The sequence below is a fragment of the Choloepus didactylus genome, chromosome 4 (genome assembly GCF_015220235.1).
Source record: "Choloepus didactylus isolate mChoDid1 chromosome 4, mChoDid1.pri, whole genome shotgun sequence".
Lineage (NCBI taxonomy): Eukaryota > Metazoa > Chordata > Mammalia > Pilosa > Megalonychidae > Choloepus > Choloepus didactylus.
In genome coordinates, this window is record NC_051310.1 from 152,561,378 (window position 1) to 152,582,450 (window position 21,073).

The window sequence follows — 21,073 nt, forward strand, 5'->3', positions numbered from 1 at the left end:
TCTCACAGAATAAGAGAGGTGAGCTCAATGTTCTAAGAATAGAAAAACGAATTCCAGTTATTTTTCTGTCCACCATAGTGATTCTATCATTGCCACTTTACATTCTCACCCATGTCATTCTCAATTTACTTTTTTGGGATTTTTATTCTCAATCCACTTTTGTTTTCAGAGAAACATAGAATTTTAGAGCTAGGCTATCACTTAACATTTAGTCAAAATCCCTCGTGTCAACAGGAGGAAACTTCTGTACAGGAAAATTAAATGACCTTTCCAACATCACCAAGGTTTTGGGTGCTGAGCTATGATGGGATCCAAGTCTCTTGATTCTTCTTTAGGCTCTTCCTGGCTGCCTCTCTAACCAGGCTATGAGCCAAATAATGACCTCACACTTTCTGAAATTTCAGTTCTTTTTGATGATTTAGAGGAAAGAAAAACAATGCATGTGTGTGTGTGTTTGTGCTAGAAAGATTTGTATGACTTGAGTTGTAAAAATAAAACAAAAGCCTTCAAATAATGGCTTTATGTGATTCCTTTCCCTACAGTTTTAAAAGTATCTTTTTGAATAATTAGTTTTCTAACATGGGGCTGACTGGGATAAGGTGCTCTCTGGAAATCAGCCTCATATGTCTTGATATAAAAAAAAAAAAAAAAAAAAAAAAAACCTAGCACCTTCCTGCCATTCTCATCTACACTGCCCCACCTGACTCCAGTCCAATTTCTAGTGTTTGCTCTTTGCCATAGCTCAGGAAAACTTAAGTTTCACTACACAGCCTTTACCACAGTCCTCATCATCAGCAGGTTTGAAAGGTTAAAACACGCTCCTTCTCTGGGCAAGGGTTTTTGATAAATAACACCTGGAAGGAATCTATTTATACAATTTTTAATATTTTGTCTGCTATAATACTATTTTTTAAAATTTTCATTTAAACAAATATCCAGTTGTTGGCAATGGAACCTCCAGCAATGGACTCTTTTCAACCTTAGAAGAAATACAAGGCAGATAACTTTCTCCTTTTGCAGTTTCCTTTTCTTCATAAAGGCAACATTTCCTTTTCTTTCATTTTCCTAGCCTCTCAATCCCAGCTTCATCCCTTTATCTGACGTTCTTGAAGTAGATTCTGAAAGCACTGCTTTCAGTTGTGAGTTTCTTGGGTTATCAAGAGGGCTAGGATATCTCCAACCTTTACCTAGGAGATACTGGCATCTTCATCTGCACCTTTATCTAAGGAAAGAGAATGAACAATGGATATGGATGATAACTAAGTTTTTTAAATGCCTCTTGTATATGTGTAACCCATCTCTTAAGTAGTTTCCAGAATCAAGTGTGATATTCTCCCTAGGTTCAAAACCACAAGGTAACTATATTCTGTGTGGTTAACTCAGAGCTGGCTAGGCATTTGGATGAACATTGCATCGTTAGTAAGGAAGTGTCTCTGCACAGATTTCTTGTTTTTCCCGGAAGCCTTGGTTCCCTTGAGGAAAGTTCATAATTTACATGGCACAGGGAAGGCGCCTGTGCTCCTCTGAACATCCCTGCAGATTAAGTACTGAGAGGGAATTCACTGCATGTTTTTGAAAGAGGGGCAGACTTGTACCTCAGAACTTGAGAGGAGTAGATGAGTGGATGTAGGATGAAATAAAACCTCCTTGACCAACTGATCTAGCTGCTCTAAGAGTGAGCAGTGGTTTGGAATAGATGCCCCTCCTAAATGTCAGCTTTTGAAAGAAGTGCCCTAACTCAATCAGTCTCTATTGATGTCTTATCTCTCCCAAGAATTCCCTGTAAGCATAATTCCTGCTCTGGATTTTCTTGGCACATTCCCAATATTTCTTAGTGTATGACAGGCCATGCCTGAAGATGCATGGTAGATTGAGTCAAATTTTATTAATGACATAGAATGTGCTGGATGAACAAAATTCTAGATACAGAGGATATAAAGACAAACTTTTTAAAAACATCATTATTGAGATCAAATTCCAGCTGACTTGTTTAAGTATGACAACAGAAATACATAATCCAACACCAAATTCTGCCAATTATCTCTCAAATAATTTTTAAACAATCTGTCCATTTCTGTAAATAGCTATTGCTATATCTTTAGTTTAAGCCATTGTCATCATTTTCTTGCAGTACTGTCCCACATCAATTTATTTCTAAATTGCAAATACTGTTAAGCTACTCCTCTGAATTTCATTCTAAAAATATTGAAAGATATTAAAATCCAATTTGCTTATTGGGTGCTGTATCGCTTTGTCTTTGGCTGTCCCTTTGTTCTGTTCTTTCACCTCTATCTGTCACAGGTCTTCAAACAGTCCCTAAGAGCTCTCCCCTGCTATAGGGCCTTTGCATTTGCTGTTCTCTATTCCTAAAATGGTTTTCTCGTGACTTTTGAAGTTAGTGTAAATATTACTGTATTAGTTTCCTAGCTGTTAAAACAAATACCATGCAATGGATAGATGTGGTGGTTTGGAGCTGTATGTACCCCAGAAAAACATGTTCTTAAATCCAGTCCATTCCTGTGGGTGGGACCCCATTGTAAGTAGGACCCTTTGATGCAGCTACTTCAGTGAAGGTGTGCCCACCTCAATCAGGATAGGGCTTAATCCTATTACTGGAGTTCTTCATAAGAAAATGAAATGCAGATAGAGGAGGAGAAAGCCATGGAAGCAAGAAGCTGAAATCATTGAAACCTGGAAGAGAAGGAAGAAACCCGCAGATGTTGCCATGTGTCTTGCTGTGTGGCAGAGAGGAGCCAAGAATTGCAGCAGCCAGTCTGCAGGAAGAAAGCATCATCTCGATGATCCCTTGATTTGCACATTTTCCTGGTCTCAAACAGTAAGCTAATAAATTCTCATTGTTTAAGCCAACCCATTTAAGGTATTTTCTATGAATAGCCTTGGAAACGAAAACAGTTGACTTAACAATAGGAATGTATTGACTTGTGGTTCTGGGGCTAGGTGAAGTCTAAAATTAAGGCATCAGTAAGGTGATGCTTTCTTCCCGAAGACTGAGGCATTCTGGAGTAGGCTGCTTGTGATTCTTGGTACTTGGCTTTCCTTCACTTCTACTTTCTCTTCTGGGTTCTTTTAACTTCCAGCTTCTGGCTGCTCCCCATGGCTTCTCTCTCTCTGGCCTTCTCTATACCGCCTCCAATAATAAGAGTACAAACTATCCTGATTCAGTTGGACCATGTCTTAAGTGAAGCAACCTCATCAAAAGGTCCTATTTACCATGGGTTCACACCCATAGGAATGGATTAAGATTAAGAACATATTTTTCTGCAGGTACATAACTGCAAGCCACCACAGTCACTAATTCAGGGAAGCATTGTAACAGTGCTCACCTTCCCCACCTCTAACCTCATTTTTCCCCATGATAATACCCTTTTAATTTCCTTCTTGTCTTTTATCACTAGTGGTAATTATCTTATTTTTTTATTGGTTTACTTATTTATTGTCTGTCTAGAATATCTTTCTAGAATGGAAGTTCAATGAGGCAAAAACGGAGTCTTCCCTGTCCATTGTTTTATTCCCACAAGTTAGCGCACAGTAAATACTCTCTAAATATTACTGAATAAACAAATGAATGATTGAATACTTATAAAAATGAAAAGAAAGCTATGTATATTGGAAGAGAGCTTTCAAGATCAAGTGTAAAGCATGTTTTGACATGCTTTAGATGCCAAATGCTGACCAGGTCATAATTATGGTGGGTTTGTGAGGCCACAGCTAAGGTAATGTATGGCATCTGTGTGTTAGTTTGGAACTGAGGATGTGGCATGGTTTAGTGTTCTGGGTGCGTGGTGTGACTAGTGACTGAGCATTGCTGGCTTGACAGTGGGGGTTGGGATGGCTGCTGAAATGTTTAATTTCCCTTTTCATCTGGATGGTTGTGAGGAGTGGAGAAGAGAGCCATTCACTGAGGAGAGGAAGGATGAATGCTTTGTATTTTTTTTTTCCTAAGGAATAATCCAGATAAATTATATTTCTTAATGCAAATTATATCACAAGCATTTCTAATTTTATGTTATATCTTGGAATTGAGGGCCAAAACAAAGTCTTGACACTTCCTGATAAAATGACTCTATTTCCATCCTGATGGGATGGGTACGGAATAAGACAGAGGTGACTTTGTGAAAATAATCAGAATTATCATAGGACTGTCTCATGAAAATAAAAAATCTTATGGCCTTCTAATAGTATGTACAGCATTGAAATATTTATCCACTTTTAGTAACAAAAGGATGATTACTTTATTAAGCATAAATAACCTAATCACTTTCATCATGCAAAGCCATGTGCATGATAGCAAAATTTCCAGTTTGAACTGAATAATCATAATGTTCCAGATGCTTTCAGTCAAGATGTTTTGATTGTTGGAAACTCCTACATTCACTCACCAGTGAATATAGATGAGTTAGCATGCTGTGAGTTCATAATTACGGAGACCATGGGGTCCCACTTCCAGCTAAGTAAACTATTGCTCTCTGGAATTCTAGGAAATGGAATCATTTTGGATAAACAAGTTTTTAAGGAGTGTTGAGGATTGAAAACTAGCATCATCTTTCTTTTGATTAAAATCTTTCTAAACTGAAATTTAAATTCCCCTATCTTACTGAATATGATTAATTAGCTCACTGAGCCCCACATTGCACTGTTCATGAGCATGGAGATATTTACCCCTTTGCTAAATAACAGAGTTCTGAATACTTTTGTTTTTCTGCCTCTTGCTGTCCAATTTCTGGCAAACACTGTTTTGTTGTTTTTTTCACAGTGTACCTGCTTGTATATAGTAAGCCATGTCTTCTTTTATAACACAATGCTCTTATAACACTTTAGATTTAGAATCCAGATGTCTATGTTTATGTGCAAATTGAGTGAGTAGGTTCCAAGAGAGAAACATTGGACTAGTATACATGAGTTTGTGTCTAGACACTAGCATATTTATTTGGCCTTACAGAACCTTATTATTTCTTTTTTCCTTTGTTTACCTCCTGAGAAGAGGTAATGCCATAAAGCATCAGTAGAACACAGCTCTCTAATATTGGCTGTTGGTTACAAGAAATAATTCCTTATGCATGGAAATTTTCACATTACTTAAAAGAAGAAGCATATTTGGTGAAGTAAATGCTTATCTTATTTTCATTTGATGCATCTTTTTGTTCTAGCCAGTGATGTCCAGCTCAATACTAGGACTTAAGCAAAAATTCAAAAATAGTCTTATTCCCACTGTCACCTTGAAATGGCGCAGTGGGTCAGTGCATGAAATGCTTGGGGGGCAAGCACACTCACTTCTCAGGTCACTCCATTTTACCTCCCAGAAACAGTGAGTAAAACACATGGTCAGTGGAGGAATGGATAGTGTGAATTCTGATCACAGCCAGAGAAATTTGCCTGTAGGGTCCTGCATTGTTATATATTGTGACTGCTTACCTATTAAGGCTTGTATAAATTTTGGTTAAGGAAAATAAGTGTCCATTCACTACACGTGAAGTTCTAGGATCTCTTTTATAGGTCAAAACTAAAATTACTGCCAAATCAGAATATATGGTACTATACCATAAGACTGAATTTAGAAGTTGGTAAGGATTCCCAACAGAAGAGTTCTAAAAAGAACAGGCTGGATCCCAGATTACCAGTCTAAAGTTTGGTTAAACTCAGAAGTAGCTGCTAAGAGGTGGATTTTTTTTTGAGAGGTGCAGGGAAGTGGAGAGGAATTAATGCATTGCAGAGTTTCATAAAAATAAGTTGAGATTTGGGTTTCATATATGTAAAACACTTCATGTGGTTTCACTGTTTCTGACTTACATGCCCATTGCTTGCTTTCTCCCTGTCTGGGTCTATCAAACATAAAATGGGGCAAACAAACATATCCTAAAAGAATCTCTTAATACAGAGGATATTTGGCAATTTCAAAAGCAGTGGTATAGCTCTAGTTAAATGCTAATTAGAGTAAATATGATTTCTTTATTTTTCTTAGCCATATTATGGAAAAAAATGAATTGAAGAAATGGAAACTGCCAATTATACCAGGGTGACAGAGTTTGTTCTCACTGGCCTACCCCAGACTCGAGAGGTGCAACTAGTCCTATTTGTTGTATCTCTATCCTTCTATTTGTTCATCCTTCCAGGAAATGTCCTTATCATTTGCACTATCAGGCTTGAACTCCAGCTGTCCTCACCCATGTATTTCCTGTTGGCTAATCTAGCCTTCCTTGATATTTGGTACTCCTCCATCACAGCCCCTAAAATGCTAGTAGACTTCTTTGTGGAGAGGAAGATAATTTCCTTTGGCGGACACATTGCACAGCTCTTCTTCTTGCACTTTGTCGGAGCCTCGGAAATGTTCCTGCTCACGGTGATGGCCTTTGACCGCTATGCGGCTATCTGCCGCCCCCTCCACTATGCTGCCATCATGAATCGACGTCTCTGCTGTATCCTGGTGGCTGTCTCCTGGCTGGGTGGCTTCATCCATTCTATAATCCAGGTGCTTCTCATTGTTTGGCTTCCCTTCTGTGGCCCAATGAGTTAGACAGTTACTTCTGTGACATCACACAGGTTGTCCAGATTGCCTGTGCCAACACCTTCCCGGAGGAGTTAGTGATGATCTTCAGCAGTGGTCTGATCTCCGTGGTGTGCTTCATTGCTCTGCTAATGTCCTATGCCTTCCTCCTGGCCATGCTGAAGAGAAACTCAGGTGAGAGTACCAGTCGGGCCATGTCCACCTGCTATTCCCACATCACCATTGTGGTGTTGATGTTTGGGCCATCCATCTACATTTATACACACCCATTTGACTCTTTTTCTATAGATAAGGTGGTGTCTGTGTTCCACACTGTGATATTCCCTGTACTTAATCCTATCATCTACACATTGAGAAACAAGGAAGTAAAGACAGCCATGAGGAAGTTGGTCAGCAGGTATCTTTTATGTAGAGAAGTGAAAGAATAATGGTTTATTTTGTAGTACTACGTGGGGATCATTGTCCTCAGATAGAAAGCATTTACAGTGGTAATAATTATGCTTTCACTACCTCCTTTCATCTGAGTTCTTGAAATGCCACTATATTTTTCCTCTATTTGGTGAAAAAAAAAAAACACTAAAAAATACTAAGATGCAAAAAATTTACTCACGTTCACACTGAAATTTCTGGCAGATCATTATTAGATTTTAAGATATAATAATAGCCTGCCAGACACACATTTCAGTAATCATTTATTAAGTAACTACCCTGAGAGAAGCTCTTGATACCAGGAGAATGTGTGTTGAATTATAATAAAAGTAAATAAGCTGTGGGAAACGTCTCCACTGTGAATATGAGGAAGTAAGTGTGTCCAGTATATGAATGTGACTAGCTTCAAGTGACCAAATTAAATATTTGGATAGTTCAGGTGACTCCATCACTAGCTCCTTGTAACAATTCTATGCAGTAATAATAACTATAACAACAACAAATGTCTTGAGTGCTTACTGTGTGCTTGGCACCTTCTAAAAACTGTCTAATCTTGAGCCAGTGGGAAGGTAAACCACATTCCTGGATCTGGAAGAACAGGTTGTCTGTTTTATCCTTTATCTCTTCCTCTTCCAGGAGTTAAAGATGGAAACTGAGGATTCATTTATACAAGCAATTTCTACTCATATTTCAGGTGGTAGCTACTCAACAATATTGGTGACAGAACTCAAGATTTTACTACATTCTGGAAATAGTTTTTATGAATTCAGGGCAGAGTGTGATTTGGTTACTCTGTGAGAGCCCTCTCTTTTTCCAGAGGTCGTCTCTAGTCAGCTAAAGGGTTTCATAGCCACTTTCTACTTAAATCTCGCAGGATCAAAACAGGCTTGGGGAAAGGATTTTAGGTTAGCTAGGTTGGTAGACATCGAGCTGTATGATTTTTAAAAATGATTATATTATTACCTCTTTTTGTCACTTTTATGGGTTGTCTATGTTTCCTAATTCTTCCTCTTGTGCTTAAATTAAATTGGCAGGGTGCTGGTTTTGGCAGCACTATCATTCAGAGTTTTTTCACATTAATCCATTTTTTAGTACACATGCAAAACACCAGGAAGTATTTGATTCCTATGATCTTTTAGTCAACTATTAATTAGTGACCAATTTCTTATTCCCTGACACCAAGAACCCAATTACAGACCATGCTTCAGAATGTAAAAGGTAGATTTAAACATTTGAGTTTATAAGGCATGTTTACTTACTTAAATTAAATTTTCTTTTGAAACTAGGGAGTCTATCCATCAAATGGCTGGAGCACTTAATGTGCATTGAGCTTTAGTATTTTGCTTTATTTGATGAGATAATATGACTAGATTGTGAGGGAAAAAGATTCCTGTTAACATCAGGAATGAATATATATGGATGAATGATCAGAACATCCCAGAGTTATTATTTATCTGTAGAGCTTTTGCTATTAGTTGTTTTCAGCCCACAGGATGGATTGGTGGTTTGTAGAGTTTCTTCTTTGCCTTGGGAATGTTTCCCTATGACAACCTTCTTCCATCCTCACTGCCACTGTGACTTCTCTCCAGAAACCAAAGGCATGGATTGGAGTTATGATTCCTGAATCTTGAATTGACTTCCCATCACCTAGAGATGAATAAAATAGTAGACTTCTCTAAAATTTTGCACTGAAGCATTAATAGCCTATCTAAAATACAAAGGATATACATAAAAATAAAAATGATGATGTGTTTTTAGATTTCATTTCACCTTATTGTCATCTCTCTATATGTGAACTAGTCAGGTTCATATTTGTTTATTTTGTCACCTAGTCTTCTAAGAAGGAGACCACTAACTTGATTTAATATTCAAACACCAGTGTACTGCTGCTGCAGAAGAATACTTGTCGAAAAACTTTCAGTAGGAATAAAAAGAAAAAAAAATCATCAAAACAGAAGGCAGTAAAAAAGTGCTTAATTCAAAATATCTGGATTTGGTAACTAATAAAGGAGACATGGGGATGTCTGACTCACTAATAAACAGTGACTTAGCCTGATTCATGTAGGACATAAATAGAATATAGTCTTAGATAGTGGTTTTCAACCAGGGAGATTTTAATTTCAGTTAATTTGACAATGTAGACATTTTTGGTGGTCACAATTAGGGGGTATTAGCACATCTAGTAGCACACTGGTAGAAACTGGGGATGTGTTAAACATCCTACAATTCTCGGACAGTCTGTCCCCACCCCCCAAAAATTATGTAGCTGAAAATGTCAGCAGTGCCAAGATTGAGAAACCCTGGCTTAGGAAATAAGCAGGGATAAATCACACTAGGGTAAGAGAAATAGGCATTAAACAACCACCTCATATACAGTCCTTTCATCTGCAGTCATGCCTCCAAATAACACAGTACCCCCAGCTGTCAAATACCAAATTGCCTGGAGACTCCTTTTATCCATGTAACTCTTTCTTTTTCCCTCTCAGTTGTTTGCAAAATCTCAATTTGTGTGTATGTTTTAGGTTCTTCTTATTTCTTCCTTTCAAAACTGCTATTGAGCTTCTATTTTGAATATCAGTAATCTTCGGATTGACTAGTTAATATCTTTAACTCCAGATTGTGATTATACTTTCAATTACTCACTGTCTCACCTGAGATTTTATAACTCAGGTTCCACCAACCTCATGGCTATTTTTGCTAATTTCAAAATGAACAATATAGGCTTTACTATTACATCTGGTAAAATAAATACTATTATCCAAACAAAATTAAAATTCTTCAGGATTTGTGAAATTATGAAATTAATATATATTCACTAAAAATTAAAAATATATAAACATTTAAGTGGTTTAAATGGTTTCCTTTTATAATACTTTAATAAGAATTTTTACTTATTATTAAAGTGTTTACTTATTATTTACTTATTATTAAAGTGTTTAAAGTATTAAACACTTTAATAAGTGTTTTCCTTTAACAAGGTTTTAGAGATCCCATCCACCTAATCCATTGGAAGGAGGCCAGTTGGCCAATCATGCTTTGCTGCACAAAGTAATCAACCACTGTTAAATAAATGCAGGTCAAGACGGAACAAAATGTACAAAGTTCTTCAGAATGCAAGTCTAAACTTTGGATTTTATAATTGGCAAAGCTGGCATTCAAATAAAAAGGCTACGAAGTTTGAAAAGCAATAAAATTTGGAAATGTTGCCAAGAAGCCTTTTGAAGAATGAAACTCCAGCTAGCCCTGTGAACTGCGAAACTAGGACAAAAGGCTGAGTGCTGAATATTAAATATAGTAAACTATAAACCAAAACTGGAACTAATGTGGGACATGGCAATGTGTAAATGCTACAGGCCTCAACTATAGAACTGCTCTCCATTTCCACCCGGTGGCACATTAGGTAACTTTACTGACCCTTTCACTGAAAACAAATAAGCACACGTTGGATATGAGGTTTGAAATGAAAGCAAAAAAGAATGGCAAGTATGTGGGTAAATTTAAATAAACATACACCATATAAAATAGCAATGGCAAAGTTTTTCTGAAACAAAAAAAGGAAAGAACTAAAGTCCATGGCAATAACTTTCATGTAATTCAGGAGTCGGTGTGATTATAATTAAAAGCCCTAAGATGGCTATATTTTTCTGAAGATATTGAATTACTTTTTACTTTGGTTATTCAGTTTTTATAGGCTATGCCACAGAATCAAATACCATAAAAATATTTCATTGGCTTTACATATCAAAAATTTATTTCTCATTCATGCAAAACCTTTTGTAGGATTGGGAAACCGTCCAAGACACTAAAAAGATAAAATAAAAATACATGACAAATAGCATTAATTAGAAAGGGAATTATATAAGTTATATGAACTGAGGTTCCTATGTTATTCTAAAGCTGCACTGTCCAATACAGCAGCCAAGGGCCACATGCGACTATCTAAATTAAAATTTGTTAAAAATAAAGAAAATTTTAAATTTAGTTCCTCAGTCACACCAGCCACATGAAGTGGACAATAGCTACATGTGGCTGGTGGCTAACACATTAGACAGCACATGTCTAGGGTTTACATTTATATTTTCTATAATAAAATAATTTCTGAAATTTTTGCATATCGATTATGCCCATACTATGAACAATGATAGTATTAGTATATAACTTTCCTTCTTTTCTCCTCTCCAGCACAGATTATAGTGATTAAAGAAAGTATTATCCATCTTAATTTTACCTTTCTGTTAAATATGCTTATACTTCAATTATTTAATTACAGCTTTAATAATAGGCTTTGATTTCCAGAAAGGACAGATGAGGCAATCACTATACTTATTCTTCCTCCCACCTGTTTGCCTCCCTCCTAAATTTCATTGGTTATCTTAGTTCTTTTTTCTTATTTGTATGATCTGTTTTCCATTGAAGAGATATGATAGCCATACAAGGTATAATAATAGGAACCCAGGCACACAAATGACCTGTATTCTTGGGGTATGTGATCATTACCTATGGTTGATACTATGTTACCCTTCATCCCGTTCTTTTCCTTCCTATCTCAGAGGGACACCACTATCCTGATTTGATCTGTTTGCTGAAGTTGTCTCAGTCTCCTGGTTGGAAGAAATTTGTCCTGTAGTATATTACACAGGATGAGCTTATAAGCAAAAGATTCTCTAGGTTAGTGCATATTTAAAATTCTTCTCTATGCAATCTCCATCCTTGATGGACAACTTAGCCTTTGGAAAAAATTGCATTTCTTGGAAATATTGCTTTATTCTTTCATGATTTGTATGTTGCTATTGAAAGAAGTCTGATGTTAACTCACCCCACCCCCTTTGGGAGTAACTTCCTTACTTCCTTTATTTATTTGCATGGAGGACTATAGCATTTTTTTCTTTACATTTAAAGGTCTATATTTTTACTAGGATAAGTCTCAGAGTTGACCACTCTGGGGCAATTTTTCCTTACTATTCAGTTTCTTTATTTCAGGAAATATTAATAGTTTTTAAAATTTGCTTTTTTCATGATTACTTCATCTGATATAGAATATCGAAAAGCTTCTTGAAAAGGAAGAAAAGAGGATTTCCATCACCTGATTCAAGGCTTATAACAAAACTATAGTAATCATGAGAATGTCATATTGATGTAAGAATAGACAGATCAATGGAAGAAAAATAGTCTCATACATATGGTAAACTGATTTTTCAAAAAACAAACAAACAAACAAAAAACCAGTGTTATTCATTGGTAAGGAAAGTCTTTTAAACAAATGATGCTAAAGCAACTGAATTCATGTGGAAACTGATGAATTGGATCTCTGCTTCACTGCTGGATCACAGACGAACATGTAATAGCAAAAAATCAAAGTCCCTAGGAGAAAACAGAAGAAAGTGTTTTCTAAAAAAAATGGGAAAAACAATTATTTATTAGATAGCACCAAAAAGGCAGTAATCCTAAAAAGTTATAAATTATACTTCAAAAAATTAGAAATTGATTGATTAATTAATTAATAAGCAAGTACAAACTGGGAGGTAAATTTGAGATCTGTCTGTTTTTCTATCTCTTTCCACCTCTCTCTACAGTCCAGTAAAAATGGTCAAAGTATTCAAACAGACACTTCAGAAAAGAAGACATACAGCTGGTTAGTAACATCATGAAAACATAGTCATCTACAGGGAAGGCAAATTAAAACCACAATAAGTTGTCATTCACAACCAGAAAGATGGTTATAAAAAGAGTGGCACTACCAAAATGTTGGTGAGCAGTGGAGAAACTTGAACATCCATATATTGCTGCTGAGAATTTACAAGTGATTTAGCCTTTTTGAAAAATTGAACAGCAATTTCTGATATAGTTAAACATATGTCTACCTTATGATTCAGTAACCCCAACACCCCTAAAGATTTAGCCAAGAGAAACAAAAACATATGCCCACAAAATGACTCATATTGAAATGTTAATGGAAACATTATTTAAAGCCTAGATGAAAAAAACAAATGTTCTTAAAATGTTAAAAATGATAAAAAGTTTTGATTATTTACATACAATGAAATATTATTCAGCAATAAAAAGGAACAACTGCAGGTAATGCAACATGCATGAAACTCTAAAACTTGATGCTGAGTAAAAAAGCCAAATACAAAAGAATACACATCATGTGAATCAATTTTTGTGAAACCCATGGAAAGGCAAAACTAATCAATGATATTAGGAGTTAAGACGTGGTTGCCACTATGGTGGCTGTGGTGGGGCTATGGCAAGGGACACAAAGCAACTTTATGGAGTGGTGGAAATATTCTATGTTTTGTTCTGGGTAGTGTTTACTCAGGTCTCTACATTTGACAAAAGTTATCAACAAACACTTAGATATGTGTATTTTAAAATATAGTAATTATGTTTTAATAAAAATTAAAAAAATTAAAATCATAGTTGTTCATAATACATAAAATTTCTTGAAAGAAACAACAGAAATTTTTAGTTTTGCATTGTGACGTGGGGAGAAATGGAGATATGGGTGATTTGAGAAGGGAAGGAGATTTCTCACTGTCCACATTTATTTTAACTTTTTGATTTCTGAATTGTGACTATATTACCCATTCAAAAATAAAATAAAATTTAAAAACAAGTGTGTTCAAAAAGGAATGCCTAATTTCCAACCTTGCCTGTTCCAGTTGCCTACCACCCACAGTTATATCATTGAAAATCCTGACTGGCTTCCTCACCTCTTAGAGTCAATCCATCAACAAATCTTGCTGGCTCCCTAAAATACATCTCAGGTCTAAAATTTTCCTCTATCTCCTCTTCTACCCCTAGCCTAAGCCACCATCATCTCTGTCTAAAGTACTTCAAATGCTCCCAAACTGGTCTCTTCGATTCCACTCTGTCTTCTAAAACTAATTTTTCACAGAATAGCTAGAATAACCTTTCAAAAATGTGAGTTAGATAATGGGACTCCTCTGTTTGTAGAATGATGACAAGTCGCCATTGGTCTATATCTGGTGCCGACTTCTCCTTCTTCCTTACTCTTTTTTTCCGTTTGCCCTCTACACTCTCTCCTCAAAGGCCTCCTTTCTGCTTCTCAATTTACCAGCTCCTTATTCTAGTCATTCGCATCTCAGCTGAAATAACACCTCCTCAAAAGGCCCTCCCTGGCCAGCTCACCTAAAATAACCGTCTTTCTCCCGCTCTCTCTGGTACATACAGTACTCATTCACAAGCTGCTGTTTTCTCTCCAGTGTGATTATTTATCATCTGACTTCCTGCACTAGAATGTAAAACCTGAAAGCAGGGACCTTGTTTGTCTTGTTCAGTGCTGTATTGCTCACACTACAGTACAGCCTGACTCATGGTTTTTGTGTCTAAGATGATAAATCTTTCCCAGAAGGAATAAGGGGCCTCTAATCTGAAGACTGGTTCAAATAATTAAATTCATTTCACTCTAAGTATTGTGCAAGCATTAGGAAATAAGTTCCTTCATTATGTCTATAATTATGAAAAAAAAAAAAAAGAACACATTTAAAGCCTTTGGTGGCCTGATTGTAACTTACTCCACATTGGGGACATTTCTCCACAAATACTTCTACATACATTGCTCTTTTTCATTCCGTTTCTTTCTTTCTTTTTTTAAAAATAACTTTATTTGAACTATATATGTTTTTTTCAAAATATACATTTCTGTGCCTCTGTCTTTTAAGGTCTATTTGTTATTTTCTTACTAATGTCTTTGTATTTATGTTTCTTTTCCCTAGTTTTTCCTTGCTTCTCATCTGTATTTTTGTCTTTATAACTCTAAATATCTCTTCCTCCCTCTCTTTTCCTCTTCCTTGCATTTTTCACTCCTCCTACTTCTCTTTCTCTGTACTGGACCTACATTAGAATCAAATATATTTGATTATGCATTGTATTTGAATCTTTAAAAAATTCAGCATTTTAATTTTAAAAATAGAAAATATTTTTCTTTTAAAAAACTACAGATTTTTTTATATTGCCCTCTACTTCCATGACTCTTGACTATTTTTCCTCTGTTTAAGAACATTTAGTTGCATTTAAATAGTTCCCCCATTTTTGCATTAGTAGCGTGCAACAGACACTTATCTGTAAACTGAGTAACAACAAATGCCAAAATCACAATAAGATCTGTTCAGGAGGTCACCTTTACTTGAGAAAATAATCTGCCTTACAATATGCAGTTCTTTTCACTAAGAAAGATTACACGAGAAGACGCCTTGTGAAACTTTTCTTCTTTTTTTCTTTGACTATCACTTTGTCACTAAACATATGGTGAATCTACTTAATACCAACTTGACCACATTTCTTCCTTTCTTGATATATCCATGATTACTCATCAATTATGTGATTCATTTTTCTTCTTTTGAATTGCACTGTAAAATACAAAGCAACCTCTGTTGGCTTCTACACACACACACCTAATAAACATGTTTCTCATTCCATTGTTTCTGTCACTGATAGAATGTTGACTTAAGAACCCAGAGGTGTCACAGTAGTGCTTTATCTGACATATAGTTGAGTAGTTATATCTTACAAATTTCTAGTCTCTTTGCATCTTGTTGGCATTGTTTCCCACTGAAAGTGTTTTGCAGCTTCTGGTAACCTCCAAATTCCCAAAGTACATTCTACATTGCATCACAAATTGGCTGTGTGTTTCAACCTGTAAAAGCCCTCCAGTGAGAAGAAATATTTAAGAACAAAGGCTGAAGCAATCAGTTGTTGCCCTTTCCACCAGAAGGAGGTGAATCTCTGCTGTGTGAGAGAAAAAATGGATCACTAGAGAGGTGAATAATTTGTCATTCTATATATTTATCAGGAAGAGAAAGAAAGAAGAAATGGTAAAAAAAAAAAATTCATACCTTAGGATGAACTATCTGCCATCTTGGAATGCAATGTACACAGGTCAGAATTATAGCAGAAATAGACTAATTATGAGGTCTGAATTCAGTAATACAGCAACACTTTTTACCTCTTAAGAATATAGATGCAGCTACTCCTTATATTTAGATTACTTAATGGGACTATATAAAGCCTTTCTTAAAATATCAATTACTTTAATACTTGTTAATAGTTCATCTTAAATTTACTTTGTTCAATATTTGATGATGCTCTTTAACCTCATCCACATTTTTATAACATACAGAAACAAGTGATTATATATGTCAATGTCTTACAAGCTAGTTACCATATAGTAACAGACATCTTATTTCCATTTGGGGAAAAGTTGCTAAATATATTTTTGATAGTATAGTGGATTAAAGAGAAATTTATTTTGAAAATAAAGTTAGATCATTCATTTTTTACTAAGGTCACTGACAGCATCTGAGAAAATGGACGTATTTAAAAGGTAGTTATGTGGTACATTTAGGGGGGGCATGATTCAAGAAAAAAATAGTACTGAAAGGTGTATTTAATATTTTTAGTCATTAAAATAATCTGCTGGAGTGAAGGAAACTGGGACACATCTACTGTGCTCACTCTTCCCTCAAAATAAAATAATACTGAAGCCTTTTATAATTAATGGGAAGGCAAGCATAGGAGTTAATAAAGGAGAAATAGAGAAGACAAGAGGGAAAAAAAAGATTTCAAACAAAAATAATATGGAGAACTCAAAGGAAGAGAGAATATAAGTAGGAGAGAGAGACACAGGAAAAAGGCATGATTTGATAAAAAGATGAGAGTGAAAAGAGAAGATACAAGGAGACAGAAACGAACTCAAATGTAGAAATATAACTTAAGAATATGAAATATACAAAATGGAATGAGAAGAAAGGGGAAGATAATGAAATAAAATTTAAAGATGAAATATAAAGAAGATAAATGGGAGAATTAGCCCCTGTGGATGATGATCAAGTCTCCAAACACCTGCTCCATGAACTAGAGCCTGTGCTGGAGGCAGGCTCAGTGCACTGCACGGTGCAGCCTTTAGGTGGCTTCTGTGTCTGCACCCGCTCCATCACTCTTCCCTTCCCTGCACTGTTCTAGCATTTCCATCATCAAATGAATCTCTGTATCAGCTGAAATGGAAAGACTGGGTAGAGGTGGTAGCAAGTATTTGGATTTCTGTTCTGTTTGGTCAGACCACTGACAGTAGTTTTTCTTTAAATATAGTTATAACAGAATACTTGTCTCTGCAGGGATTTTTGAAGGGACTTGCTGCATTTTACCTAAAGAGGAATGTACATCTAATCCACACTTATCTTCAGTCTCTGGATCTGTGATGAGCATGATGTGAAACTCACAGGTACAAGAGGGAAATGGGATACAAAAACAGTGAATCAAAGATGCTAGATGGTAATAAATTCCATCTGATAAGGAGTGAATAGGAGAACAGAATGGGTGATAGGAAATAAAACACAAGAGACTGCAACCCTTACCCTCAGAGATATTTAAAAATATCATCAGTGCCTGTTTTAGTTTCCTTTTTGCTAAAGCAAATACCAAGCAGAGGGGTGGCCAAAGCAATGGGAATTTATTAGCTCATGGTTTTGAAGCTATGAGAAGTCCAAATCTAGTCCTCATCAATGCAATGCTTTCTTCCTGAAGATGCATTCTGGCGCTGGCTGCAGTGATCCTTGATCCTTGGCTCCTCTGTCACATGGCAATGCACATGGTGGTTTTCCCTGGTCTCTCCCTTCTCTTTCAGGTTCTGTTAACTTTCAGCTTCTGACTGCCCTCTTTGTAGCTTTCTTTCTTGTCTGAATTTCATTCCATGCATAAAGGGTTACAGTAATAAGATTGCAGCCCATCTGGTTGAGTTGGGCCACACCTTACTGAAGTATCTCATCAAAAGGTCTTGCAATGTGTTCATACCTACAGGAATGGATTAAGTTTAAGAACATATTTCTTTGTTTTTTGTTTTTTTTTTTTTACCCCTGGGGTACATAGCTCCAAATGACCACAGTGACCTAAAGGCTGAGTCAATTTCTAAAAGAATGTGAAATAACTAACTGTATAATAGTGTGCATGATGTACACAATTTCGGAGCATGTGCAAGGGACTCCTGACTTGCATTTCAAACAGCAGGTTATATGCACACAAGGAATAATAAGTGTTGAGGCCAGTGAATGCCTATGTGCAAACAATGAAGAAAATGAAAGAAAAAAGTAAATGAGACATAGGTAAATTTTTGTTCTTCAATTTTGCTTAGGACACAATGTGAGTGCTTGTTTGAGTGTCTTATGCATGTGTGTTTGTATTCATATATGTATGCTTATGTCAATTAAGTACTTCTTTCATAATTTCCAATTTGATTATACATGAACACTTCTGTTTTTAATGAATCTGTTTGGGTCTAGACATACAAAAAGCAGGTATCTTGATGTTTTGCATGTATACTTCTTAAAATAACATTGTAAAGATTTCCTTTGAAATTGGAATTTATTGGATCTTTCTTCTTCCTTCTTTCCTTTCTTCTCTTTCCTTCAGTGGACCTTTCTTTTCTTTCTGTCTGCACCCTGTATTACCATAATATATTATAACAGGAGTGTAATGTAACTGAAAGCATGTGAAATATTGTTCTATACCACACTATAGTGTTTTGTTATAGTTCAAGAGTCTTTAAGCCTTTAAAATTCTTCATATAAACAATAAATACTTTTATCATTTGCTATCAACATATTTGTTCATATAATTTATGTGTTAAATTATACCATGATTCTATATAAACTATACAATTATTTAAAAATGTAACTTCAAAGAAGGGGATACAATAATATATGCATAGAAATTTCACTATTATTTTCATAACAATAAGTCATAATGTACATTCCTTAGGCTGAGCACTCTCCCAATTTGTAGTCCCTGTACAGATAAGCCTCAGATCTTGATTTCTCCAAAGAAATCAAGGATTCTTTTCATTCATACCAGGTTGATGGGTTGATGGTCTATAGAGAAAGGAAATATTTAGAGTAAGCAGTTTCTTTTCCTTTCTTTCTTTCTTTTTTTTAATTTTAGATTGACTTTCTTGTGGTATAATTTTCATACAATAAGTGTACTCATTATATAGTTGAATAATGTTTGACAAATAGTTGGACATGTATAACTGTTACAGTCAAGATACTGAATATATCTAGCTCCTTAAAAAAGCTCCATCATTCTCATTTGCTTTCATTTTCTCCCTCCCCCTCCCCCAAAATTACAATGAAAAGTTTGAAGTCTTCATTAGTTGAGTTAATCTGAAAAATGTTAATTGCCTCAAGATGGGCAGGAAGAAATCCAGAGCAGTGGATCCCAGAGTCCTACATGAGGAAACAGTGAGCTAAAAGCACAGGATTGAAGTAGAAGAAGAATATGGCTTCAGACTAGGGTACTGGAAGTTATACAATCTGGAAGAATGAAAGGTAGAAGCAATTTCTTACCATAAGAGAGAGTGATGGTATAACATGGAAGTGGCATATGTTGCTTTTAGCTCGAGAGGAATATGATCTAGATGAAAGAGATGGACATCAATTCTCTCCTCCTTGATGTTCTGTATGCAGCAGAGATGGAGAGAGAGAACAGCACAGAAGTGAAAGAATTCATCCTTCATGGTTTGACCAAGTCTCGAGACGTTCAGCTCCCGGTCTTTGTGCTAGTTTTAGCTTTCTACCTTATCATCCTCCCTGGAAATTTCCTCATCATCCTCACCATCAGGTCAGATTCTGGCCTCACAGCCCCTCTCTACTTCTTCCTGGGCAACTTGGCCTTCCTGGATGCATCTTACTCCTTCATTGTGGCTCCCAGGATGCTGGTGGACTTCCTCTCTGAGAAGAAGGTAATCTCCTACAGAGGCTGCATCACTCAGCTCTTTTTCTTGCACCTCCTTGGAGGAGGGGAGGGGTTACTTCTTGTTGTGATGGCCTTTGATCGCTACATCGCCATCTGTCGGCCCTTACGCTATTCAACTGTCATGAACCCTAGAGCCTACTATGGATTGCTGTTGGCCCTGTGGCTTGGAGGGTTTGTTCACTCCATGACCCAGATGGCCCTCATCCTCCACTTGCCCTTCTGTGGCCCAAACCATCTGGATAACTTCTTCTGTGATGTCCCACAAGTCATCAAGCTGGCCTGCACAGACACCTTTGTGGTGGAGCTTCTGATGGTCTTCAACACTGGACTGATGACACTACTGTGCTTCTTGGGGCTCCTGGTCTCCTATGGAGTCATCCTCTGCCGTGTACATGGGTCCTCCTCTGAAGGGAAGAACAAGGCCCTATCCACATGCACCATCCATATAATAGTTATATTTCTCATGTTTGGGCCCGGCATCTTCATCTATACTCGCCCCTTCAGGGCTTTCCCAGCTGACAAGGTGGTTTCTCTGTTCCACACAGTTATCTTTCCTTTGTTGAATCCCATAATATACACCCTTCGTAACCAGGAAGTGAAAACATCCATGAGAAGATTGTTTAATCGACACATAGCCTGATGAATGGGAAAAATAATAAGAAAATCAAGACTGGGGAAATTCATCTGAAATTATTTCCAGCAAATACATTTATTGAACACTATTTGTCAGGAGTATTCTAGGATTGGAGAAAAGTTGTGAATGAGGCAGATAAAGTCATTACCTTCCTACAGGTACAATAGTTGGGAATAAACAGGCATTAAGACAGCAAATAAATACCATAGAACCAGGAAGAGATATTTTGGGGAAGAAACTAAAAAGAAAAGTGAAACATTGTGACTGTGAAGTGATTGTAACCAATTTACTTTCAGTCATCAAGCATGACTTTCTCAAGAGGTGGTATTTTGGCTAACATCTAGATAAAACTAAGGAGACAACCATGCAAACATCTAGGACAGAGAATTCTATCACAGGTAACAGATATTACAAAAATTGAATATGGTAACAAAGAACTTGGTGTAGTTGAGGAAAATAATGAAGTCCAATTTGTCTAAAGAATAGTAAGTGATTGAGAAAATCATAGAATTAAAGGTGGAGATTCTGATAATGTCCAAACTTACATGTTATAGTAAACGATAACAAACAGCTTGAATTTTATTTGCAATAAGAAGCCACTCTAAGGCTTTAAACAATCGAATGTTTCATATGCTCCAGTTTCATTCATGACTACAGAAGATATCCTCAGGACTCTGTGCAGAGGTGAATGGGTCATAAAATATCTTTGAAGCAAATAT

General features: G+C 36.2%; 1 protein-coding gene and 1 pseudogene across 1 annotated transcript; both read left to right on the forward strand.

Annotated features, from left to right (window-relative positions):
* Positions 1–6,010: 6,010 nt before the first annotated feature.
* Positions 6,011–6,951, forward strand: LOC119532913 (annotated as a pseudogene).
* An 8,739-nt stretch (positions 6,952–15,690) lies between these two features.
* Positions 15,691–20,360, forward strand: LOC119533468 (olfactory receptor 4N2-like). Its single transcript, XM_037835503.1, has 3 exons — positions 15,691–15,735; positions 17,089–17,195; positions 19,432–20,360. The coding sequence occupies exon 3, from the start codon at positions 19,437–19,439 to the stop codon at positions 20,358–20,360; it is 924 nt and encodes a 307-aa protein (XP_037691431.1). The 5' UTR covers positions 15,691–15,735; positions 17,089–17,195; positions 19,432–19,436.
* The last annotated feature ends 713 nt before the right edge of the window (positions 20,361–21,073 follow it).